This window comes from Lepisma saccharinum, chromosome 11 (genome assembly GCF_977018435.1).
Source record: "Lepisma saccharinum chromosome 11, izLepSacc3.1, whole genome shotgun sequence".
Taxonomy (NCBI): domain Eukaryota; kingdom Metazoa; phylum Arthropoda; class Insecta; order Zygentoma; family Lepismatidae; genus Lepisma; species Lepisma saccharinum.
This window is the reverse complement of record NC_139239.1, coordinates 56,154,308-56,181,495: the sequence shown is the minus strand read 5'-3', so window position 1 is coordinate 56,181,495 and position 27,188 is coordinate 56,154,308. Positions and strand designations below refer to the sequence as shown.

Here is a 27,188-nt window from a genome sequence, read left to right as displayed (position 1 = left end):
CATTAATTACGTACATTGCTCATTATTTTTACTAACACAATAAAAAAATATAGCTTAGAAGAAATTAAAAATAAAAGCAATACAGTTTCTACATGCACACACACACACACACAAACACATATTCACACACAAGTACCTACATAGAAAGCATATTTCGTGGGCTAAATGTATAACGTATTTCTTTCTGGGAATTTAACCTAGGTCCAATTGTTTAGCATGTATAATTTTAATTGTCCTTTGAATGTTACAACTGAGGAGGAGGCTTGGATTTCGTGGGCAGTCTGTTCCAGTGTCCTGCAGAGGTAACGGTAAACGAATTGGCGTAGAAGTTAGATCTGTGGATAGGGATGGATAACAAAGATTTTTCACGTGATCTGGTGTTGCGGGAGTGAAAGTCCGAAATATATTGAAACCGCCTGGAAAGGTATTTTGGATCTTTTATTTCTAGGGCTTTGTACAGTAGGACAAGGTTGTGGTAAATCCGTTTATCACTTAATTTCAGCCACTCGACCTTCACATAATACGGTGTCAAATGTTCGGAATATTTTATGTCGAAAACGAAGCGGACGCAGGTGTTCTGGATTCGCTGAAGGCGTTTAGCTTTCTCGCGATTATCGTCCGAGTAAACAGTGTCACAGTAATCAATAATTGGGAAAACAAGAGATTGGACAAGTTTGGTTTTTATACGTTCGGGGAGGAAGTTTTTAAGGCGGTAAAGAGAGTGTTGTGCACCGAAAGCTCTTTTACACACGGAGTTTAAGTGTTCTCGCCAGGTAAGATTATTGTTTAGCGTAATTCCCAGATTTTTAACCGTGGTAGAGAGAGGCAAGTGTTTATCGTTGACCGTAAGATTAGGGAGATTTAATTCGTCAATTCTGTTCAGAATCTTTGGGGAGCCTACGAGCATACACTGGGTTTTGGTCGGGTTGACGTGCAAGCCGTGGTCTACAGACCACTTGTTGATTTTTTTCAGGTCGTTGTTTACACGTTCGGTTGCATTCAATATTTCTTGAGGAGGGAAAGAAAAGTATAATTGAAAGTCGTCGGCATAGATGTGATACCTACAGTGATTAAGCATCGACGGGAGGTCGTTAATATACAGTGTAAACAGGAGGGGGGCCCAGTACGGTGCTTTGAGGGACGCCACAGGGGATGCTTTTCCAGGATGATCTTCGATGTGGGTCGACGACACATTGTTGACGTCCATGCAGGTAGGAACGGAACCAGTTAACCGTAGAGTTCGAGAAGCTGAATAGGGATGATAGTTTTGTGAGTAAAATGTCGTGATCAATGGTTTGGAAAGCTTTGGTAAAATCGAGAAGAACAAGGATTGTAAGTTGTCGATTGTACATAGCTAACCTAATGTCGTCGGTTACGTTGACGCGAGCCGTGCATGTGCTGTGGTTGCTACGGAACCCCGATTGAAAGTGGTTTATTAGGTTATTTCGTGCTAGAAAGTCACGGGTTTGGCCACTAATAAGATGTTCTAGAGCCTTAGACAGAGCTGGGAGGATGCTGATTGGTCTAAAATTGTTTAAATTGATTTCGTTGCTTGTTTTAGGTATAGGGCGTACCTGGGCGAGTTTCCAAAGTGACTGAAATGTGTCAGAAAGCAAGGAGAAATTGAGTATGTCCGTGATGGGAATAAGGACATGGTGGAGGATTTTTTTGATCATGAGAATGGATGCAGGAGTTCTCTCTGAGCTGGCTGTACCCCTTAAAGCCTTGGCTTAAATTGCTTAAATAATTTGCGGACGCAAGAAGCTGCTGTTCACAGAATATTGTTTTTAATAGCTAAACGCAAATATCTATATTTATGTACAGCCACCGGCAATAGAAATGGCAAATACTGGTTATCTTGCAAGCCGTTGTGTGTAGCCTAACTCTATGGCGTTGGTAGAAGTTGCCATTCAACAATTTCTATTAAAATCCACTTATCCAGGCGTCCCATTTTATTGCCGGTGTCTGTACACGAGTTTCCTTTTTTAACAAAATCAAAACCACCGTGAAACTATTATTCTATACTCTCTCCCGTCTATTTCTGGAACAAGGCCGCGCATTGCGACAGATTCGAGTGGGCAAAGGAAGCAGTACACGCTGCTGCAAAGAATGGTAACTGCAGTCGCTTTCTCCCTCCACGCAATCCCGTTCCCTCTCACGTGTTCACTGGTGGAGCCGTCTCGCTTTACTACTTGCGCAGAGACTTTTGTGTTCGTTCGCTTGCTCGGGATGGAGTATACATTGTGGTACTATACGCGCGGGCATGAAATTAGACGGGTGGCAGATGCCACGTCGCAGCACAATCCCGTGTGTTCGAAGATTTAAGAGCAGTCCGACGTGTAGATATGGGACTCCATTTCTGTAACGAACTTTCAAATCGTACGATCACTAGCTTTGTATCGAATGTGACTCGAATGTGCCCCGGAGAGAGGTCGGACTGATGTTCGAACTAGGCAACGCAGCCCGGTCAACGTTGCCACACAGTGCGCGTGAACCACGACTTTTGTCCCGCTCTCGCTTTGCTTTTCCCACATGTGGCACCAGCGCAATTCTGCCCAACCGCCTAATATCATGATCATGCGTTTAGTTACCTCATTTGATCTGTGCTGTCGGAAAACCTTATGAGGAAGCAAAAACTGTTTGAATGAGCGCAAAGCGATGAATAATGACTAGAGCTTTGTCTTTTTCTGAATTGTACCTGTTAACAATAGCCATACTTCTTAATAAAATTCAAAATTACTTTTGACTTGCTTTTCTGTTAACAGTTCAAGGTTATGTAAATTGAATTCTAATTAATTAATTCTTTGAGTTTTGTTATTTAGCGTCGCTGTTGTGCCAGTTTGGCTTATCGCGACGCTTAGAATGAATGATTAAATTGATGACGGGACACACAGAACACCCATGCCCAGGTCGGGATACAAACCCGGGGACCTCTGACGTCGTAGCGCGCTATACTAACCACTCCGCCACGGAGGTCAACTTCATATTTCATTTTAAATATTGAGAGCTATTTATTTATTTATTTATTGAATTCAAGAGGTACATATCTAATTACATAGTCCATATATATGTATAGTGAATACATTTACATATATTTTACTGCAATGTTTGTGCTTGCAACCTTTATTATACAATTTCATAAACAGATTACATTTTTAAGGTCAGTATGTTAATGGCGGCTTTACAGGGTTCCATTAGATTCATAGAAAATATGTTAATGATCTTATTCTTGATTAGCAATTTATTGTAACTAGTGCACATTATCCATAATGAAGATTTCTTTACAATTTCCGATCTAGCCTTCTTGAGAAGGAAAAGCTCATCCTTGCATCTAGTTTTTGTAGACGGGATCCGAAAATTAATCTGGGATAGTACCTACGTAGATGTTCAGCATCTACTTCATGATTTAACAACTTCCACAAGAATACCATTTCCTGTAACGTTCTTCTATGATACAGCTTTGTAAACCGACATTGATTTAAGCGTGTATCAATACATTAAACAACTTAATCAGGTTTATTATTAAAACATTATCTGAAACACAACAATGAGAAAATCTTCATGTTTTGCGTTTGTGCGCAAGACTTTTGTAACAGGGTCATTGTGGCTCTGGCGTAGTGTTAAAGAAAATTGAGACTTTTACAGGTGTAGAAAAAGCAGGCTGTGTCTTAAATTTCCTTACACCCAGTGGCGTGCTCGGGGGTTGGTGGGGGTTATAATACCCCCCCCCCTTCGCCCAGTATGTCTAAAGAAAGAACGTCAACGGTAGGAAAATATGACAAAATGAGGACTGACTACCAAGAAAAAGTATACATAACACCTCCCTTTCGAAAATCCTGGGCACGCCACTGCTTACACCCCTAGACTTCTGCATTTGGGGCTTTGTGAAAGACAGTCTATGTGCCACCTATGCCACAGAATGTGCAACAGCTAAAGCAGACAATAAGAAATGTGCCTGCTTTGATGGACGAGGAGTTCTTGGGAAAAGTGTGGCAAGAACTAGAATTTCGATGGGATGTGTGTCGCATACCTGGTGGAAGCCACATTGTACCCCTTTGTAGACATTCATAGAGACTTCGAGTGTTACTGATTGATACACACAAATATGATTGTTGTATTTCATACAGTCGAAAAAAAAACTTGAAGTTGTTCACTCTATTATGATACACCCTGTATAGTGTTCAGGGATAAACTATCAAATCTAAGAAACCTTTCTAAAATTGAATAGCCCGTGTGTGAGAGAGAGAGTATATATGGGATAGTGTGTGGATATACGTCACTGTCCGTGTCCATTGGACATCGTGTACAGTGACTTCTGGAAGGCGAAAGACGGTGACTACCTTTTATTGTCGATACCGCCTCAGGTCAAGCCAGAGCGATCCATCTTCTCTCCATAGAAGCATCAGTCAATCGCCATCTTCTGTATGCCGAAGCCGCCTCTTCCCTTCTTCCTGATCCCTTCTTCGCCTTCCCGACCTTCGACCCCAGGGTAAAGTTTCCGCCGAGTCACATCGAAGACCGCTTGTTGACAACCGACCTCCTACCTTGTAAGAGCTTTCCTCTTCATCTTTTTTCACTCCCGAAGGCTCTCTGGAGGTTCTGTGAGGTCGAAACGGACTAAATCAGCCCCTTCTCATCCCCCGACGCATTGTCGTCACGCCGTGACTGTTCCCAGAGCAGGAAAATATCGGCGACACTCGTGCTGGGATCTCCAGAGACAGCTTGCCCGGGATGGCGAGTGTCAGGTGGCGCGATGGAGAAGCCGCACCCGATACGAGGATTTAAAGGCAGGGAGGGGGATCGTATTCTTCATTGACACGCTCCCCCTTTCTATGATCGTTTTTGTGTTGGTGTTTTGTTTTGTTTTTTAATGACGTAAAAGCTTGTTGACCATCCTTAAGACGAAGGGTGATAGTTTCGCACCATGCGTACAATTATTTTAGTATAGTCGGAAGGGCAATGCTACTAAAAAACGGTGTACAAGAGAGTATAAAGTTCTCCCCATGTTGCAAGTGGAAGCGTTTTTTGAAGTTTTATTATTAAGCTAGATACGATGTTTGAAAACTATGATGAAAAAGAAATTTCAAAATTCCATGTATTCTTTCAGCAGAAAAAATGCAACGTGAACTTCAAGTTACGGCTAATCAAATAGAGGTTTTTACTTTTTGCCTGCCAATCAAATATTTAACCTGTCCTCTTTCCGTTCATGTGTTTTTCTGTTTCATCCGAAGTTTGATATTCCCAAGAGAACAAATAAAATAATACTCCCATAAGAATAAAATAATACTCCCATAAGAATAATGCTAAGTTTTCTCCCTCCTACAACCACCCAGCGCACATATCTCTTTCTCCAGCTCGCCGCGGCAAATTGTTGGTGGGGGAGGATCAGTTTCAGATCCTTCCGTCTGGCTGGACATGGAAACTGTTCCTCGTGCCCTTGAGAGAGAGAGAGAGAGAGAGAGAGGGAGGGAGGGGGAGGTTGTTATACTTTGACAAGCTCTCCCTTTTCAAGATAGTTTTTGTGTTGGTGTTGTCTTCTAAAGTATTTTTGATGACGTAAAAGCTTGTTGACCATCCTTAAGTTATGCACCTTGGAACATTAACGTTTTTTCCCGTGAGTTCAAGGCAACGGGAGAAACTTCCGAAGGCACTCGTGATTCTCGTGAGTAGATTGAATAACCCCGGGATTAGGGACATCACCTCCGGGTTCGGATCAGATCATTGCGGCTGACGAATCGTTTATCTCCTTCTTCCCTTTAGATCATTCCACGCGGATACAAAATAGAGTTGATATATGCCGAAACGGCAATGCGTAGCGAAGGTGTAGGTCGCCATAAAACATATTGCAAAGAAGAAACGAATGCAAGATCTGTAGATGGTTGAAAGTCTAAACACTATTCAATATTCTTATTATATACAAATACATCATTGAGCCTTCTTCCCTTTCATATTGAATTTACAAAACAAACTGTAGTAAGCAATAACAGTAACATCCTGTAAAACGCACGGATCTGAGAGCATGCTAATTTAAAGAATATAAGGAATAAATCGAAAGCACTGTAGGGAAGGACAATGATGGACGCTTAGGGCATTCGTATCTCAGTTTAGAAATTCGGTCGAACCGTTAACATTACGAGACCCTAGAAGTAGGCGAAAGACTTCCGGCTTGGATCAATTCAAATTGGACGAAACCAGCGGCAAAGATCCAAAGAAGGGGACTTGGACCCCAAACGACCAACTGGACTTGACGAACGGTCTCCTTATTTTAGCTCTCTCCCTCCCACCCTTTCTCTTTCTCCTATCTCCAATTTCTGGTCCGGCCTCTTGTCTCCCTCTGTAATGACTGCTCGATTCGGATGGCCGGCTCGGACAAATTATGGTCCACTTTTTCTATTCCTCTTTCTCTCTCTTCTATGCGTGGGCAAGAGGAAGAGGGGGGGGGGGGGCATGATTGCCTCTGAAACACTAGACCTTTGTGTCCTGAATGAACCAGCGTCGCATCCGGTCAGTGTCCCGAGTTCGTTGCCTGTAAGACAACCAGGCTCGGGCCCATGTTTTGGAATCGAAAACGTTTCGACACTTTTCGTTTTAGAACTTCCCTTACTTCGTCCCTTTAATGCAACTTTCGACTAATCCCCATAATGAAGATGAATGGTGATTACACGAAACTTATGATGGGACACACACAAAATAGCATCTCCTTGTAATGAGTTCTAAACTTTAGTCAGAATTCTGGTTTTCTCTAAACCTATTTCTCCTGGGCTACTTCAATATATTTTTTTTTAATTTTGAGTTTATATTTATAACCAGACGCTTTGTTTTCAGTTCATAATTGTAAACACTGGCCCCATTTTTATTTCATATTTTTAGACTGGCCCAGTATTCAGTTCATATTTTGTAAAGACTGGCCTAGTGTTCAATTTATATTTTTAAAAACTGATTTGTTTTTCGGTTCATATTTATAAAGAGTGGCCTCTTTTTCAGTCCATATTTTTAGACTGATTCGGTTTTTAGTTCATATTTTTAAAGACTGGCCTAGTGATCAGTTTATATTTTTAAAGACTGGCTTCGTTTTAGGTTTATATTTATAAGGAGTAGCCTCGTTTTCAGTTCATATTTTCAAAGACGTGTCAAGTGTTCAGTTTATATTTTTAAAAACTGATTTGGTTTTCGGTTCATGTTTTTAAAGACTGGCCTTTTTTTCCGTTCATATTCTTAAGGACTGGCCATAGTTTTAAGAGTGGCCTAGTGTTCAGTTTATATTTTTAAAGACTGTTCTCGTTTTCAGTTCAGTACTTATGGCGCGTGACCATTTCGTAGCTTCTCTTCCCAGTAGTCATAGAGCTACAACCTTGGTGACAATGAAGTTCGACCAGAAAGGAATACGTGATTAAATGCACAGAGGCATAGGCGGTGGAATGGGTGACCCGCAGAAGTGACGCATGTGTGAAAGAGGAGGCGTGTGAGCAGGCAAGAATCGTGATCCCAGCATGTTGCACCCAAGGTCACGTAAAGAACGAAAACGGGGAACAATACGCGTGACATTGAACTTCGACCAGGCACCAGACCCATACGGAAAAATTCCAGATAGTGGCGCATTCGACGGAAGCATGACGTCACGGACACGATAAGGGAGTCCGCCGTATATAAGCGCGTGCTGTGCACCGAGGAACCGCAGTGCATCATCAACATGGCCAGAGGCAAACCTATTGACAACACCGTGAGGAGAAGAGTGGTGGAGTTGCAACGGGATGGACTCAGTGAACGGGAAATAGGGCGCCAACTGAACTTACCCAAGTCAACCGTCCACTGCATCATCAAACACCACCAAAATACGGGTACTACAGAGCCAGGTAAGGCCCCCGGTCGAAAACGCCTGCTGAGCGTGCGTGACCTACGGATATTTAGGCGCTATATCCAGACCAACAATCATGTGTCTGTGGCCGAATTACGACTGTGGACTCGAGAACGCTTTCACATTGAAGTGTCAACCATAACCATTCGCCGTTACCTACAGCGATGCGGTTACCGAGTGTACAAGGCGAAACGTAAACCCTTCCTTTCCATGTTGAACAAAGGCAATCGACTACGGTGGGCATGAATGTACCGTGGATGGACATTTCGGCAGTGTAACAGGGTTTTGTGGACGGACGAATCCATTTACAATGTTGTGTACGGGAAAATACGGAAAACAGTCATTTGTCGGAAGGAGGAACAGAATGAAGCAAAATGTTATGCACGTCGGGTACAGAAACCTGCGTCAGTGATGGTATGGGGATGCATGACGGCATCTGGGGTTGGCCCACTACACGTCTGTGAGGGCATTGTGAATGCACACGCCTATACACGCATACTGGAGCGGCATCTTACCACAGTGCGAAGGCACCTGTTCCACAGGCGGCGTCTCATCTTTCAACACGACAATGCCAGGCCTCATACAGCGCGTCTGACAAGAGAATGGTTGACTCGCCATCACGTGCGAACTCTGCCATGGCCACCATCGAGTCCCGACCTCTCGCCCATTGAGAATGTGTGGCGTGTTCTTAAGGGACGTGTGCAACAGAGGGGACCCACGACAGTGGCTGCTCTTATAGCCTGCCTGCAGGAGGAATGGCACCGCATCGATGTGGACTACCTTGAACGACTCGTCCGCAGCATGCCCCGACGCATTGCCACAGTTATTCGTCGACGGGGCGGCGTCACACCATGGTAAACAGGATCCCCTCTAACAGTGGTCAAACTTCAATGTCACGTGTAGATGGACGAAAATGTTTTATTTTGTGTGGACACCATACATTGCTGCGTTGCAGCGGAAATTTATGTTTTCCTTTGTTCCATGTAGCCTGCTGAATAAAATATGTTCAGCATATGCATGTGTTCTCCTTCTTTCACAACGCACTCCTATATTTGTGACTGGTCGAACTTCATTGTCACTAAGGTTGTACATTTTTACCAATCTTTCGTTGTTCTCTTTACTTTTCAAGAAACCTGGACCTCGCAACCACCATCTGGCCATTCCGCTGGTTATTAATGCCATATTTTCTTTCACTAAGAACAAATTGCACGCATTGTTGAGACCCAATTGCACGCTGAATCCGAACTATTGCGTAGCAAGCTAAGAATGTTTACTTCCGTTCTGAGCAGCCTCGGTTCTTGATTTGTTGCAGCGAGAGGCCGGCCTCCCCAATGCAGGTCCCGTTTCCCTGTGTCCCACGCTCCGGGCTTAATATATGGCCTCATCTATTTCGGCTTTTATTGCGCGGATTCGACGGCCAGCGGAAGCACGCTTTCTGGACATTCTGCTTTGTTGTTTTCGAGAGCTCTGAGGGAGCAGGCGAATGTCTTTTACTGGCGATTGAAACATGCCTGCTGATAGGGTCAACTTGGGAAAAAAAGGGTTTGAATCTCGAAACCAGTGTTTCCAAACATACCACCGCCTTCGTGGACAAACCAACAATGAGTCGTATTTACATAAGAATAAATATTGATCTCGCAATGTCCAAATATCTGACCTACGATTTAAAAATATCGTAGTGTCATTTATTACGTTTCAAGCACTATTTATTTTTGTTTCTCATAATGTTATCCAGTATTAAAGCTCAAGGCTTAAATACAATTCAGTTCATACGATGGAAGTAGTTTATATCAGCAAGAGAAGGTACGAATACTTAAACTCTGTCTCGGGAATATGTTTCCTTTTTCGTTTTCCCTCCACGCAGTCTCTTTCCCTCTCACGCGTTTATTGGTCGAGCCATCTCGAGTCCTGCTTGCACAGAGGACATATTTTCATTATTAACTTGCTCCAGAGATTCCCGGAAAAGAGTGTAGGAAACTAATTTGCCTCTTTTCATGAGCTAGTACGATATTTTATAAACGGCGGACTCGTTTTCAGTCCACATTTATAAACAGTGATCTCGTTTTCAGTCCATGATTGTAAAGGGTGATCTCGTTTTCAGTCAATGCTTGTAAAGGGTGATCTCGTTTTCAGTCAATGCTTGTAAAGGGTGATCTCGTTTTCAGTCCATGCTTGTAAAGGGTGATCTCGTTTTCAGTCCATGCTTGTAAAGGGTGATCTCGTTTTCAGTCCATGCTTGTAAAGGGTGGTCTCGTTTTCAGTCCATGCTTGTAAAGGGTGGTCTCGTTTTCAGTCCATGCTTGTAAAGGGTGGTCTCGTTTTCAGTCCACATTTATTTAAGGGTGGTCTCGTTTTCAGTCCATATTTATTTAAGGGTGGTCTCGTTTTCAGTCCATATTTATTTAAGGGTGGTCTCGTTTTCAGTCCATATTTATTTAAGGGTGGTCTCGTTTTCAGTCCATATTTATTTAAGGGTGGTCTCGTTTTCAGTCCATATTTATTTAAGGGTGGTCTCGTTCTCAGTCCATATTTATTTAAGGGTGGTCTCGTTTTCAGTCCATATTTATTTAAGGGTGGTCTCGTTTTCAGTCCATATTTATTTAAGGGTGGTCTCGTTTTCAGTCCATATTTATTTAAGAGTAGTCTCGTTTTCAGTCCATATTTATATTCAAAACTCCCAGTTTCGTTTTATAAGGGCTGGTTTTATCCTCAGTCTCGATATAAAAGCTACTTTGTTCTCCTGAAATGGAGTGCTTGTAGCGTTAATGCGATTAAATGCCCAGCGCCAAGATCTGTCCCCGCATCCAGGGAATGGGCGGCGCGTGGACCCCTCACGTGTCACTCGCAACTGGCGCTGGCAGCCTCTGAAGGGGCGGGTGGAGCACCTATCACAGCGCTGCCTCTTAATTAGTCGCCGGCGAGCGACGAACAAAGGGAAGCGCCGCGCTGTCAACCGAAAACAAAGCTCTAATTTTCTTTGACAGCGGGACTTGTTCCGGGCGCCGTCGGTTTGTATAACCGAGCCTTCAATTACGCAGACATTGTTTTGCATCCGCGTCGGAGGCGGGAAGAAAATTCGGGGGAGGAACGAGTGTCGGCTGACACCGGGAGGAGGATGCGGGAATGGGAAAGACAGTTTCAATTACTGAATTTGCGCTTCATTGGAAATTATATATTTTTTTACGATTATCTTCTGGTGCGCGATGAAAGCTTGGTATTGTTTCTACAGGACGAGACTATCTGAGCTTAACTGGTTGCATGAATGTAAATAAACTTCCAAGGAAAGCCTTTCCGCCTATTTTCCAATAACAGGATGTCTACCAAAATAACAAATCAAAAATTCTTTTTCTTGACCCTTCTTTAATTTTTCTTGCCTTTTTTTTTTTTCCTTTTTAGCATTTATTTAGGCATAGTTGGGGATGAAGAAAATATTTTTATTCAATGAAAAACTCGCAGCACAAGGCTGGTTAAGATGAAAACTGAAGCTGTGCTTTAACAAAAGAGATTTAGACTTGCTTTAATTACACCAACCTGCATGGGTTTGGATTATTTGCAGATAACTGTTGTCTTTGAATATTTTCAGCGTGCTGATTCCAAAAATGAAATCCATTTTTATCCATCACGTCTAGTTCTTTTTAAAAATGAACAACATATCAACTGCTTTATTTCACAATAAAATGTGTAGTTTCATGATTTTCCCAATAGATGGCTCCGTTTAAATGGTGGTAAAATATTGGTCTTCTACAATACAAATCCTCCAATTTTGAACTATAAATGCACATAGAATAGTAAACATTTAATCCACCTTCTATTTCCATAAGACACATTGACATGAAAATTGTAAACTTTGATAACGAAAGTTCCATTTTCGAAATCACTCATAAAAAATTCCTTCACAAAATGTCTAAAATTATGAAGTAAGTTGATTGAAAATGTTAAGTGGATTTTTATTTATCAAGACTCAAAATACTGCAGAATCACCTATTGACTTGAAATCATCATAATTGTTTTCCAAAAATGCAGGGTGATGTTATTAATGAATGTAAAAATTAATGCTTAAGACTTCATCCTGGATGGGGAATGGCCACATTATTATATTTAATATTTATACAAAACTTCAAGCATGGAAGAATGTATTTCTTAAACAAAATTCTATACAATTTTAAATTTCCAAATATTCAATTTTATCAAATCCAATACAGGTATATAACAATGTAAATTCACTCTTATGAAGAAGAAAAAACAAATTCTTGACCACAAGCATAATTCCTCGACTTTTTCTAGACTTTCTTGGCTTTCCTTGACTGGTACCCAATCTGAATAAGAAAGGTAACTTTCGTTTAACCGTACACACGCCTCAATTATTAGGGCAGTAATTCTCATCTTTACACAACATTATTGTACAACGTGCAATCCCACCGACATTATTTGATTGTTTTTAATACTTCATGTAATAGGTCTTTAATTCTTCTTAGTAAAAGTGGAAACTTATGAAACGGCGCTGTATAAATTACACATTACCACTAAATTTGTTGACTGTACAAGACACGGTTAGTGAGCAACAGGACATAGCAAATGAATGGATTTGTCGTAGGTGCGACAAATTAGAAAAATAAACTATACAGGAAGCAGTTGAGATGCATTAATTATGTATAGCTACGATATATTTAGCAATTCCGTAGATTTCGAAGCGAACCAGGAGGCAGAAACTTATCAAGTTTAAATTTCAAGTCACAGATTGCTGCTTTAGTACGTATTTACCAGTAGCATTTACTTTCTCGAGAAACTGTAACTACTGGGTGAGTCTTTTAAAAGAGGCCCCGTGGAAAATGCGCTCCTTGCATGTAGGCAACCCGGGTACACCGAAGAGAAGAGCGGGTTAGAGAACAGTCCAGGATATCGGTGCCAAGCATATTCGACAACATGACATGACATATCCTGGACTGTTCTCTGCCCCGCTCTTCTCTTCGGTGTACCAGGGTTGCCTACAAGCAAGGAGCACATTTTCCAAGGGGCCTCTTTTAAAAGACTCACCCAGTATAAGTAGTTACTTTTTGATGTCTTGATGTCTTGAGCTAAGTAACTGTAATTCAATTTCTGATAAAAAGGAACTTTCCAAAGTGTGTCAGTTAACTTTGTCCGGAAAGTTTTGTCTATGTAATAAACGACAGTTTAGCTGGGAACCTGCTGCTAGTAAGTGAACAATTGCTTTGAATTGTGATGCAAGTTGGTTATTGTTGTAACTGATCACGAAGCTTCTGTAAATTGATAAAAGGTTTCAAATTCAACACTTTTCTTATTTAAAAATGTAACCTGTTGACACAAGCCTGAAAAAACTCTGGTATTACATAATAGGCTAGGATCTAAGTATTGTGGAAAAATATATCGTTTATCCTAAATGTATTTTTGATTGTAAGCAAAATCTACAGCAACCAATACTGGGCCACATTCGGCTGGACATATTATATCCTTGAGAGGGATAAAGTTTTACACTGCAACAGGTTGAAGTTTGAAGTTCAACCACACCCTGCTTTCAGTTAATACGAATATAGGAGAAAGAAATACGACAATGGAAACATGTGCATGAAAATTTATTGCGGACATAAACTTTTCCTAAGAAGAATAGGCAAGAGCTTCAAGAATTGTATTGTATTGATTTAGTTTATTTTACTTCGCGTTTTATGCCTCTTGGCTAAGTTGCGAAGATGAGGATGAGTGATGAAATGATGAAATTGATGAGTGGACATTGACAAACAACCAAGCCCGAGCGGGATTCGAACCCGGGACCCTTGTCGTTGCAGCGCGATATGCTAACCACTCGGCCACAGGGTCCGGCAAGAGATTCAACAAGACCAATCAGGTCTGAGTACTTCAAAGATTTACGAGGGTCACTATTTATATTTTGAGCCTAACAATGAAAAAACAGGAATTTGGCATTGAAAACTGCTTTATTGTTTTTCGAAGTATCTCCTTTATGGTCAATACACTTTTGCATTCGTTTGAACCATTTGTCAAAGCAGGTTTTCCAATCTTCTTGAGACACCTCCATAATATGGTTTTTGAACGCATCAACGGCGTCTTCAGCCGACGAAAATCGTTGTCCACGCAATTTATTCTTGACATTCGGGAACAAGAAGAAGTCATTGGGTGCCAAATCAGGACTGTACGGCGGATGACCCATGAATTCGATGTTTTGACTGTTCATAAAGTCTGTTGTTAGACGAGATGTGTGACAGCTGGCATTGTCTTGATGAAGAATGATCCGACGGTGTTTGTTTGTTTTCCGTATTTGACCGAAGACCTCTGGCAAACAAATTGTTGTGTACCATTCAGAGTTGACCGTTCTACGTTCCTCTAAAGGCACAGTTGCCACATGACCAGTTTTCCCGAAAAAACGGGCGACCATTTGTTTCGTTGTGCTTCGAGCGCGAACAACTTTTGTTGGATTGGGTTCATCTTGAAACACCCATACAGTCGACTGCTGTTTACGTTCCGGCTCATATGCATATATATCCATTATTCGTCACCTGTTACAATCTTATATACGTCTTTTGAAGCACCACGATTGTATTTATTGAGCATTTGTTTGCACCAATTGACGCGAGCGTCTTTTTGAGTTTTTGTCAAATTGTGTGCGATCCAACGAGAACATACCTTTCTCACAGCTAAATGATCGTGTAATATTTTATATATGCTGGTGGAACTAATGCCTATGGTTGCCTCAATCTCACAGTATGTCACATGACGATCTTGCAGTATTAGGTTTTGCACAGCATCAATGTTTTCTTGAACAACAACTGATTTTGGACGACCTTCGCGAATTTCGTCGGTGAGCGAATGGCGGCCACGATTAAATTCGTTATACCAGCGTTTCACAGTGGCAAAGGATGGGGCTTCATCGCCAAATGTGGAAGTAAGTTGATCGATGCACTCTTGTCTTGATAATCCACGTCGAAAATCGTAAAAAATCATCGCACGAAAATGTTCACGAGTTAATTCCATTTTATTGTTGTCGCGCAATCTCCAAGGCAACATAAACAACACAAATGAAGCTATTGACAAAACATTTGAAGCAAGTTATGGTCAATAATGCCAGACGATTCCGTGCAAACGTCAAATCGCGCCTAACTTCAATCAGTGTTGCCAAGGCTCAAAATATAAATAGTGACCCTCGTAGAAGTGCTGTCTGGCGAGTCTAGACCACACAGCACAACCTTGACGCACTGGCCAGTAATTTATCCACACACCCCCAACATGTCACTAACACCTTGCCAAAATTTTCTCAACATCCCCAATTCCCCCCCCCCCCCACACAAAGGCCAACATTGGCTCTAAATTTACACTTACACCCCCAGATGGGAATTCTTGCTAAACCTCTGGGTAACATGATTTCACCATAGTAGGAGAATATAAATTGGTCTGAAAACTATCAGAGCCTATGCTGATTGTTTTCAAAGGAACAACTCATGTGAAATAAAATGATTTATTTTACTTCGCGTTTCTGCCACCTTTGCCTAATTGCAAAGATGAGGGATGAATGTGATACCATGTAAGATATCAAGGGACAAACACCAACACAAGTCCCATACAGGATTATACTGGCCATACGCTAGAGCATCTTTAGTCTGCAACAATGCAGTTCAGGTTGTACTACGTGGAAGTCAGCTTGACATTTGGGTGTGTAGAAAGGATCACCCCTTTACACTCTACAATTCATCTACACTCTACTTTTCAAACCAACTGAAAAACACAATTGGTTTTAGTCTGTTGTAGTTTGTAATGAATATAGGGAAAAACGAAAACGTGTTTGCATTATATCATTCTTCACTATTCTTGTTAATTTATATATATATATGGATTCAAAATCCTATATGTTGCATTTTAACTTTTCTTTTCTCTTTTTTTTACAGTACTGTGTGGAGTTGGTGTAGATGTCACATACCACCATCACATAATGGGAATATACGTTCTGTAAGTACTATCTAATTTAAATTATACTTCTCCTTCTGTGTTTTATAAATGAAGTGATTCTGTTTCCAATTTTAGGGATCAATATTTTCCCCAGGTTTAGCCACTAAGTTTCCGTGGCACTTTTGATTTGAAATTATCGACTTTGACACTTTGAAGCTTTGGAGTTCGATTCATTACGGAGTTCTCTATTGATTTTTGATACTTTGAACTTCATAATCTGGTATTCAAAATATGAAATTTGGTATTTGGACATTCGAACTCGAGACTGTGGTACGTCGGACTTAAATCTATGCACTTTGATTCGATTTCAAGTTCAAACTATACTGATACTTTGTACTTCGTAATCTCGTCTTAAAATATGAATTAGATACTTTGAATTTTGAAACACTCAAGTTCGAAGTACCGAAGTCCAAAGTTAAATGAATGTATTGACCTTGATACTTTGGACTTCATAGTCTGGTCTTCAAAATGTGAATTCCCATATGTTAGCTCTAAGTTCGAGTCTAAAGTACTATGTAATTTGATTATTTTTATCTATTGACATTGATGTTTTACACTTGACAATCTGAATTTTTAATCTTGGAAATTGGGACTTGAATGCTTTACGCTTTCAAGCTCTGCGCTTTGAAACTTTCAAATTAGAACCTCTTGACTATAAAACCTTGAACTTGAATACTTCATACTTCGAGACTCTGCGCTTTGACACTTTGGACTTTGAACCCTGGAGTTAAATACCGTAACATTCGATACTTTTGACTTTTTATTACTTACAACTTCAAACTTTAGACTTGAAACTAAAATTTGCATGAAAGACAGCAAAGATGGTTTCTTCCTCAGCTATCCACATTAACAGGCGCACGCATACACGTACACACACGTGTGTGCGTGTATGTATCTTCCCTTAATTTGTGTAAATTGCTGCATCCATACATTGTAATAGTATCAACATGTTGAATGTGTTTACTGATCCATAGCAGATTTTACATATGGGATGCATGGCTTTCTGAGCACCACACATGTTGTAGTTCACATCGCCTCACCCCTGCATGTAATTGACGCGTGCGGCAGATGTGTGATGCGAATTGAAAATCGATTGTTTGCTTTCCATTCGCTTTCATTCATTATTGAGGCTGCGAGCCAGGTAATGATGTAAAATTTGCGTTGTCAGTTGGCACGAAGAATGTTCACTTGTAACTGTAACGCTCGTTTGGACACAATGTCTTGTTAACTGTCCATTTTGTCGTTTTGTAGCTAATTTTTTGTGTTGCACGGTACACGTAAATCGTGATGTTGGAAAAACCTCAAGCTGTTTCATGTGACAGTCGCTTGGGATAATATTATATTCAACATCCAAGCAATTGCATATTTTATGGAATGAATCACCCTGCCAGATAAGTACCAGAGTTGGTAGGAAATGTCTCGCACTGGCAACATTGAGCGGTAATCTAATGACTGGGAAGAGGCGACAATAGCAGGCGATGAGATAATTGGGTGCTGAGTGCCTGGCCTTGGACCACCAACTGAGGAGAAAAATGTTATACGAATGAAATGACGGCAGGTATTGAATTAACGCAACCTCAGCGTTTTGTGATGCTGTTTTTCATAGGTTTTCTGGGTGATTGGTATTGTACTTTGCACCTTTCAACCTGTGGATGTTAACATACCTTACGTCGTATCTACTTGGTACTGTCTTTCTCTTCTTTTTGTTTCCTCTCTTGTCAGGGGTTCCGGGTTCGAATCCGGCATGGACATGTGTGTTCTTGGTGAGTGCCCCTTTAAAAATTTCATCATATCATTTCTTATCCTCATCTTCGCGATTAGCCAAAAGGAGCAGAAAAGCGAAATAAAATAAACCAAATGAAACCAACGAAACCTTTTCTCTCTTCAGCTTTTATCCCCATTTATATTTCTTTCTTATCCCATTCTCTCGTTCTTCTTTCTCCTAACCAATTTTTTCTCGTCTCTCCATTTCCTTCCTTATTTGACTACATCTCACTAATTTTCCTCATTTTTTTTCTTTTTCTCGTCTCTCCTTTTCCTCCCTTATTTTTCTACTCCTCACTAATTTTCTCTACTTTCTTTCATTCATTGACTCTATATGTCCACTTTCTCTTTTTTTCTCCTTTGGCATTTATTTTATTCCCTTTTCACGCCTTCATTTTCTTTACTCCCCCTTTTCTTACTTTTCCATTCCTCTCATTTCATTACAATTCATTTTCTCTTTCTTCACATTCCATTTCCACTTCTTACCTTTCATTTTGTTCCCTTGCATCTAATTCGTTTTTCTGTCATTATCTTTCATTTTCATTTCTTTGCTCCTTTCTTCTGTTTACTCTCCTTTTCTCCCTTCCTATCTTTATAGTTTCTCATTTTCTCTCCTTTCATTGTCTTCACTTTACCCCTTACCTTGCTTTTTATTTCCTTGCTTCTCCTTCCTTTGTCCATCGTTTCTTCTCAATTCTTGCATTTAAACTTCTTTCCTCTCCATCCTTTCTTTATAGTTTCTTCTCCTTTCCTCGCCTTTCCACTTCTCTCCTCTCGCCTTCATTTCCTCTTTCTTCTCCCTTGCCATTTGTTTCCTTATTCCACCTGTCTTTTCATTTATATCATCTTCTCTGCTTCTCTTTTCTGCTATTTTTGCTCTTCTCCTTTGCCAATTCCGCCCTTCCGTCGTCTCAGACAATTAAGTCCCCTGCAGTTATTCCTCACTCGAAGAGCATCTCGAAAAAACAAGGCGAGGTTCGCATTTCCAGCGAAGACATCCGAGCGTGCTTTTCCTGTAGCCTCCGGCAGAAGATACGTACCTCGCCTTTCCGGTATTTTAGGATTCCGTCATCCGGAAGCCTGGAGAAGAAGAGTGGCTGTTGTGCCTGCTCCGGGAGGCATCAGAGCTTGAGGACTCCGGATCTTCCGGGAGATTGGCTTTGACGGACAGAGATGGAGGGGGACGCGTTGGCTTCCATCGCTCGCACGAGACAAACTGATGTAGCGCTAGTCTTTTCAGTGTTGGCTACAGATTGATATCAGACCTTTCCTTGTTCTTGTTATTATTTTCTAAAGTTGAATTCTCTGATAAATCCATACTTGTTGATTAATCTTCTAAGAGTTCTGTGTTTAACCTTTCATGCTGTAATGACATAGGATGTGGGTTCGAATTTTTGGCGATGCGTAGATGTTTTTTTTTGTTTATGGTTATTATTTTGTCAGGATTGACAATGATCTAAAAGGAAGTCACCGGCTCGCTGGCCAGGCGCGTTTACTGGTTCGAATCTCGGCTTGGGCATGGATGTTCTTCGTGAGTGTCCCTTCATCATTCATCCACGTCGTCAAAAGCGACTAAATTACAAAAATACAAACCTGAAAACTCAGGGAATCAACTATTGAGCGAAAAGGTCATGGAAAAGTAAGGGATTTTTTAAACTACACACAAAACACCTGTGAATGTCCGGAAAAATGAAGTGGTTTTTCACTTTCCAAGATTCGTGAGTGAAAATAAATTACACTTTTGTCTTGAACCAGTTTTTCAGGGGAGGTTTTCCATACAACAATGCGTTTGAAGTTTATTTTTCTTCATTCATTTTCACCAATATTGAAAAAATTGTATTTCTTTGGATAGCAAGTGCAGTTTGACACCGAAAAAAATGTTAATCGCATGCTAAAGCATAATAGAATACAGTGTCCCAAAATAGTATTTACACTTTTTGAACGTCAATAACAGGAACACTAATAACAGCAGGCACGAACTTTTTTTTTGGTATCGCATGCCTTAAAGTTATAGATGTTCAAAACGGCCACCTTTGGCATTAATACGTTATGTGCAATCTGAACAGATCGATAAACAGCAGATACGGTTTCCGTGGGAAGGGAAGCATAGGTTGTCTCAATTGCACATCACTCAGGCTCGGCTTTGTGGCGTACACAACATTCATCACAGTTCCCCACAGGTAGTAATTTAACTGTGTTAAATGAGGAGATGTTTGGATATTCGACTCTTCTTGCGTTTCTCGAAAGAAAACATCTCGCCTCTGCCATTTTGTGTACACTAATGACTACCGCTTGGCAGGCTGTGACGGGACTAAAATCAAAAGAAGGCCTATATGCTCCCACACATGCTCAACATACACATTGCAGCTTCAAATTCAAAAAGTCCAGACAAGTCATCTCTGTTAAAGTTCAAAGAGGGTAAACATTATTTGGGACACACTGTAGACTGGAAATTTCGTATCTGGACAAATCATGGAACTTTGTTGTTCAAAATGCGTTTCACCGTGAATTTTCTATTCCATCATTCATCCTCATTGTCGCGGTTCATCCGTGAAACGAACCCGTGAACCCTCGGAAACAAGGCGACCATATCCACCGGTTGGTCCTCGCGTATTTGAGAATTCCATTGGAAGCATGCATTCGGTAACATCCACGGCTAAACAGCACGCAACAAAATATCCCCGAAAACAGGATCCATTTGCGTTCAGTAGTTCCGAGTTTGGCCGCCAGAGGCAGTTTGGCTATCGGCATCGCGGAGAGACTCAGGGAGGCACGGGAATTCTAAATTAGGCGAGTGTTTGCTCTCCAAACAATGTAAGTGAGGTCGTATTTGCATTGCGAGGAACATACTGGCTCGACGTTTCCAATTGCAGCCTAATTTCGGTCGGCCACTGCGGTCGTTAAGGCATCTGCGTAGACCGAGGGGGAGATCGGAGGGCCGTGGTCCGCACAAGTTCCGAATAGGAGGAGAAAACTCAAATAAAGCGAAAACAGAGATGTTCACGCAGTTCTTGTGTATATAACCCCTTTCAGCTGCCCTTTTCTACTCCTCTTCATTTCCTGTTCCTCCTATTTCCCTTCTCTTTACGTCAACCCACAGGAAAACCTACACTGTAAACTTTCCTTGTCTGGTAACCCTTTTGTGCATTTTCCAAAGCATTACGTCACAGCCGAACCAACCCATCATTTTCACTCCCAGACCCCACCCAAAAATAACATCTTCCATGGTTCTTCTCTTGCTATAAGCCTCGATGTCTTTTGTTTTGTTTTGTTTGAGTTGGTGTTTTAAGTCCACTTTATGCACAGTAAGGCTAATCGGGACTGGACCTACAGTTTTAAGTGGAATCAGAACCACTATGTGCCTCCACCGGGTGTCGAACCCGGATATTTTGTCTAATGATGTATCCAGTATTTTAAGATTTTCGAGAACCAATAGAATTCTCTCCCTCTCTCTCCACTCGCGTTCACACACACACACACACACACACACACACACACACACACACACACACACACACACACACACACACACACACACACACACACACATACATATGAGTTCTTAACTTAACAAAAGAGTAATACTATTTTTGAGGTTTTAAGAATGCCGCAAATTTAACAAAACTTACCGAAAGGAATTTCGAATATTTTGAACTGAGATTCAGGACTGTAAAAAAATAACGCTACTCCTGCACATATACCGTGAAGTTATATTGGAGAACGTACAGGTAGAGCCCCACACATTCACGATCTTGGCCATTTGTGAAGGTGATGTGATCAACACCACTCTTCGGCCGCACTTGCCCTCCCATCCCATATGTACCCTATTTTGTGCGTGCGTGTAGGTGTGCATGTATTTATATAATTTTGCGTCACTTTTCTGCCACTTTGGATAATTGCGACGATGATGATGAGTAACTATTAGATTACACTCGCAGAGATCACACATGCCCATTTCGGGGTTCAAACCTGAAAAGATTCTAGCATTGATGATTTTTGAAGTCTCTTTATTGTCTTTTGGAGAAGGGAGGGCCATCTCCTTTTGTCCCCTTATCGGCAACGTCACTGGTATGAACTCTGGTTAACTCATACTCATATGTACTATGACATTGTAGGACTAAAAAGAAACCACACATATGTTAGTACAGACAGATGGGTTGGTATACGGCAATTAGTAAAAATATTCAATCTTCACTGCATTGACAAGATATTACATCAATTATTCGAAAACAATTCTAGAGAAATTAATTTTGTACTTTTCAATATGCACTCCTATAAATTGCATGCAACTTACGCTTATGCCTATTCCAGAATATCGCTTTTCTCGCTTATGCATTGGGGGGGTGGGGGACAGGCATGTAGTTTGCCCTCGCTTCTACCAACGGCAGAAAAAGTAAAAGCTGAAAATTTGTTCAACTTTTTTCAATAAACGCGAGAAGGAGGAGCAGATTTTGCTGCTCTAGCACCACCTCTTCGTTCAACTGTCTTCGTCATTAGCTCCAAGTTTGAAATCTTTTCCCGCCCTCGGTGAAAACCTACAATTACGTCATTGAAGGACTTCATTTGCAAAAATAATCACCTGCAGACTTAACGCCCGAACTTGTCGCATTCTCTCGAACTTGAGAAATTCGCACGAAAGCTCCCCCAGCCAGCGCTGGGAGAGACGGGGAAAAGTGGGGTGATGTTTTAAAGATTACGCGCCGCGCTGCTGCCATCTCGTGGAAAGTTTGTAAAGTTTATTTAAGCGGGAAGGGATGTTAAGGGAAAAAAAGTTTTAGAAGGGAGAAGATAGAAGAGCAAGAAGCTCGGTGACAGAGGTGGGGGTAAGAGGGGGTGGAGGGGGTTACTATAAGATGAGCTACAGAGGACGCTCTCCTAGAAACGGAAATTAGATCTATTAAGAAAGTTCCGAAAAGAGGATATTTTTTTCTTTTCCCTCCGATATGGGGTGACATCGAGAAACAAAGGACTCATAATTAGTTTTCCTATCCACTTCCTCCTTTTTTTATCGTTCTCTTTCAAAATTTCCCGACTCTTCGTAGTTCTTTGGGGCTCGTTTTCATCGGTTTATCATCCACTTCTACTTGCTTTGCATTTCCGGAGCTGGTATTATCAACAAAAATATGCCGGGGGAACTTTTATGATCAAAGCTACAAATTCTTCCCATTAAACTGAAACCGCCATAAGGACTCAAAATATTTGTAATTCGAAACTAGTTACCCTATTTGGAATATATCAGTTCCATTTAATTTGGTAAGAAAGTACTTTGTAAAACTAATTTTGACATGAATTGAAGATAGGTTATGCACTACAGGAACTCCGTCATTTGGATATTGTCTCTATAGTCTAATAGATTTATATTTTTTTCTGAATGACAGTCACTTTTAAAGCAGACTGTACATAGATGAACATTCAGAATTTTGATAGAAATTCTAGATTTACACAAATTTCCATTATTAGAGCAATGTAATCCAGAGGATTCATTTGATTTGTAAAGCTCCAACCCTCGATAAAATATGTGAACAAAATCCACTTTTTCTAACACAGAGGGAAAGAAGGAAAGACGCAGAGAAAATATGCCAGAAAGTGAGAGAAGCAGAGCGTGAGAAAGAGAGAGACGGATATAGGAAGCGGAAAGGAGATATGGATACATAAGCGACATACAGAGAGAAAAACGTCGGAAGATAAATAGAGAGAAACGTAGAGCATATAGTGAGTCAGAATAGCAGACGCAGAGTGTGACGATTAGAGTGAGTTCGAGGGGCAGATATGGAAATAAATAAATAAATAAAAGGAGAGCAAACATAGGTTAGAAGAGACAACCAGAGGTGATAATGAAGAGAGAAAAGGAATTAAGAGAGGTATATAGGTATATAGATAGTCAGCTTCTGATAGGGAAAGTGAACCAGAGGGAGAAATGCGAGAGGTATAAGCGCACAGAACGACAAAGGATGCATGCAGAGAGGAAAATAATCGAAAGATGAATGCTATAGAGGAGAAACCTAAATAGAGAAGTATAGAAACAGAGACAGAAGAAAGGAAAGGGAGGGAGTATTTCGGATGAGAAATGGAAGCAGGAGAAGGGAAATAGGAGGAAAAGAAATTTAAAGAAGGGAAGACAGGAAAGAAGAGAAAACCAGAGAAAGAGAGGACTTGTAACAAATTTGTTCCAAATCACCGATCGTGCAATTAACCGAACGAGGAAGAATAATAGATCCCCATTCAACAACAGCGAAACAACAGAATTTATACGACTGCCTCCGCAGCAGGGAGGAGAAGGTTCAGGGAATTGCCTTGCAGTTAGCGTTGCAAATTAACGCCAAGATGTCACGTGGCGGAGCTGCTACACACCCGGACTAATCCGATAGAGACAAAAATTAATTTCGTTTCCACAGTAGAGAGCCATCTATCGACCGGAATTAAAGTTGCTCGCAGCTCGATGCTCCATTGTTACTTCCTTGCGGAAAATCCTAAGAGGACGAATCCAAACCAGGAGAGCTTTTCATCCGTTTGTGGGGTTGTTGGTTTCCGCTACGTTGATCATAAATGCAACGCTGGAAAACAGTTTTTTTCCTCACGGTTTTTTCGACAGTTTGAATAATCCTCGAAATATTCAATGTTCTATATGTCCCTTTTCGGGTTTTTCGTCCACCGTGGTATGGTGGAATGGGTTTTTGTCCTCGGTTTATTCACTTTAAGTATAGGAGACTAGTTACGGTGGATTTAGCATTGAAGAGGAGTCCAAATTTCTGCATGAATACTCCCCCCCCCCCAAATCCCTCCACGGTTGCTGCAAATTGCAAAGTTCCTGCAGTGAGAATTCTGCAAATGCACTAGCCAGCAGTTGACGAGAGTCGCATAACAGGGAGTCGAAATTTAGCGTTTCAAGGCAGCATAACATCATAAAATTCAAAATTATGAATGAACCCAATCATTCAGTTCAACATGACATGAAAATTTGGAACTTGAGGGGTTTAACAAATACAGCATTTGATCAGTAGCACCTACGTATTTGCTATAATTTAAGGGGTCATGTTTGTCATAAACACACACATATTTATGTACATATAAGAGCCCCAGTGGTGCAGTCTAGCGTGTCTGTCTGCCACACGAGAGACTTGGATTAGATTCACGGCCAGGTTGATTTTATGTGGGAATTCTTCCAGCAATTCCCTTGCATAGAGTGGCTCTAGAGTTCACCCAACTTCTAATAAATTGGTATTTAAGGACAACCCTGGAGAATAAAGGCGACAGGAGTGTGGTGCTGATCACATCACCTCCATAAAATGGTCTAGTTTGTGTGAGACTGTACCTCCACATCACCCTCCCCTCTTACCTGCATACATCTTCATGGCACGTTGCAATGTGAAGGGAGAATCTTTACCTTTATTTATACGTACAGTCACCGGCAATAAAAATGAGACTAGATCCTGAAATACCCGCTTCCCTGCAATGGGTTATGGGTGTTGCCTAACTGTACGGCAGTGGTAGAAGTTGCCATTGAAAAACAGCAACACAAATAGCGTCTTGCAGGGAACTTTGAGTATTTCATGATGTAGATATCCCATTTTGGACTGTACATTAGCACTTACGCAAACTTTACCTATCATTCCAGAACGTGTCCCCTCCCCTTCACATATATCCTCGCCAATACATTCAGTACTCACAAATTGGCAAGAACATTTTTAATTCTTAAGTATTTGTATTTTCCATACTTTACGTGGCTTTTCTACCTCTCTATGTTAATCGAAACGATGAGGATGATTGACAAACTCATGAAATAGATGATGACGTTTACACCTTACCTACGACTCATACCCACGAGCCCTGCCGTCGAAACCGGGGGAAAATAAAAGCATTTCGTTTCACTTGTTACCTATTTCACAAAATATCGAGAACAAAGCAGTGTTTTTTTGCATAAACAATAGTTCGTGATAAGCGAGTTTGCAAGGGCTGTAATCAGATTTTCATTTCGAATGCAAACAGAAATTCAGAAATGATATTTCTAGTAGCATTTTTTGTGATTTCTAGCTCCCTTTCAATTTCATTTTATGCATCTAATGAAATCTGCCCATAGGGAAATCCTTTCTCGTTTTGTTTACCCGAGGAGAGGGGGGAGGGCAAAAACATCAGAACAGCGGAATTATATCCGCAGCGAGCATTGTCCATTCTTTTGTCCCCGGTCGGGGTTTCGCAGATATTATCATTGTTCCATTCGCTCAATTTATTATACGCCCTGGAACGCTGCATTACAGTGGAAAGATACGGCCTGTATTTAAAGCCCAATTTTATCCACGATTTCTCCCCTTTCCCCGGAAGGCATGAAATTTACTCCAATATTTTTGCGGCAGTGTTTCCAGTGAGGGAAATAAAATGAGGGGGACGACGTCGTTACCGTATGTGTTTTAAAAAAAATTACTCCTACATAAGCCTTTGTTAATTGCATTATATCGTAATATGAAAGTTAAAATTTGCCTGATTATAATCTGTACAGTCAGAAACATATGTATTCCCATATTTTTTTTTGTGGCTTGGGACGATCGAAGCATCAAATTGTCCTATGTAAAGTGCACAGATTCTAATGTTACTTGGCTCGTACCCAGTTGTGCAGTTCCACCAACTAACTTACTCTCTAGCCTTCTTAAGCTCGAAGGTTTATGGCTACAGCAACACAAGCCTTCCATCTGTCCCTCTCCTGGGCAAGATCAATCCAATTTTTTCCATCCTTCCCGATTTCCTTTAGGTCCATCTCAACGTTATCCCTCCGTCTTCATCTTCGCCTTCCTACATGTCTCTTTCTATTAGGTTTCTCAACAAGAATCCTGTCAACTCTTTTTTCTTATCCCATTCGTGCCACGTGGCCTGCCATCTAAGTCTTCTTCATTTAATTATTCTAATAATATCTGGACAGGAATACAAATTGTGTAGTTGTACATTATGTAACCTTCTCCACACACATGTCTCCTCAACCCTTTTAGGTCCAGATATTTTCCTAAGCATTTTATTTTCAAGTACTCTTAATTTATGTTCCTATTTTAATGTAAGGGACCACGTTTCACATCCATATAATACTACAGGCAAAATTACTGTTTTGTGTTTTTTTGTTTTCCACCGCGAAAGGTTACTTATCTCCAATCATTTTCCTACTTACTTTTTCCATTCAGTTCTTGTCAACTTCTAATTTCTCGGAAACTATCAAAGCCAGAAATATAAAGTTTGGTGATTAGGAGATTACAGCAGCCACCAAGATGCAGAGGTAATTGTTGGAGCATGTTTCGAACCTTCTTTCCTCCTCCTTCCTTATGGATCACAAGTAAAAGGTCAAAACATATGTCGCCTTTTCTGTGTTGCAATATCGTCGAACTATTCAAGCTACGAATGACATGAGTTGATGCAACTGTGACATATCTTATATCGACCCATCGATCAACAATCGAATCGGTAACAATTTCTTAAAAACTAGTAGAGATGCCTCTAATAACAGTGTCGACTGAAAGAGCTATGTAGGACTATCATACTGCGACATGATCTCGAAGGACTCGCGTATCTTTCTGTGGGAGTCAAACAGTTGGAAATTCAAAATCGATGTCTAGTTAAC

The 27,188-nt window shown here is 40.9% G+C and overlaps 1 protein-coding gene across 2 annotated transcripts in view; it reads left to right on the top strand.

Moving 5' to 3' along the window:
* LOC145995261 (uncharacterized) overlaps nt 1–27,188 on the top strand; it is a 383,578-nt gene that overhangs the window by 226,849 nt on the left and 129,541 nt on the right. For both annotated transcript variants that reach the window (XM_083131837.1, XM_083131838.1), the window contains exon 2: nt 15,766–15,826. In XM_083131837.1, the coding sequence (XP_082987963.1) occupies nt 15,766–15,826 (61 nt within the window). The remainder of the gene's footprint in view (nt 1–15,765; nt 15,827–27,188) is intronic.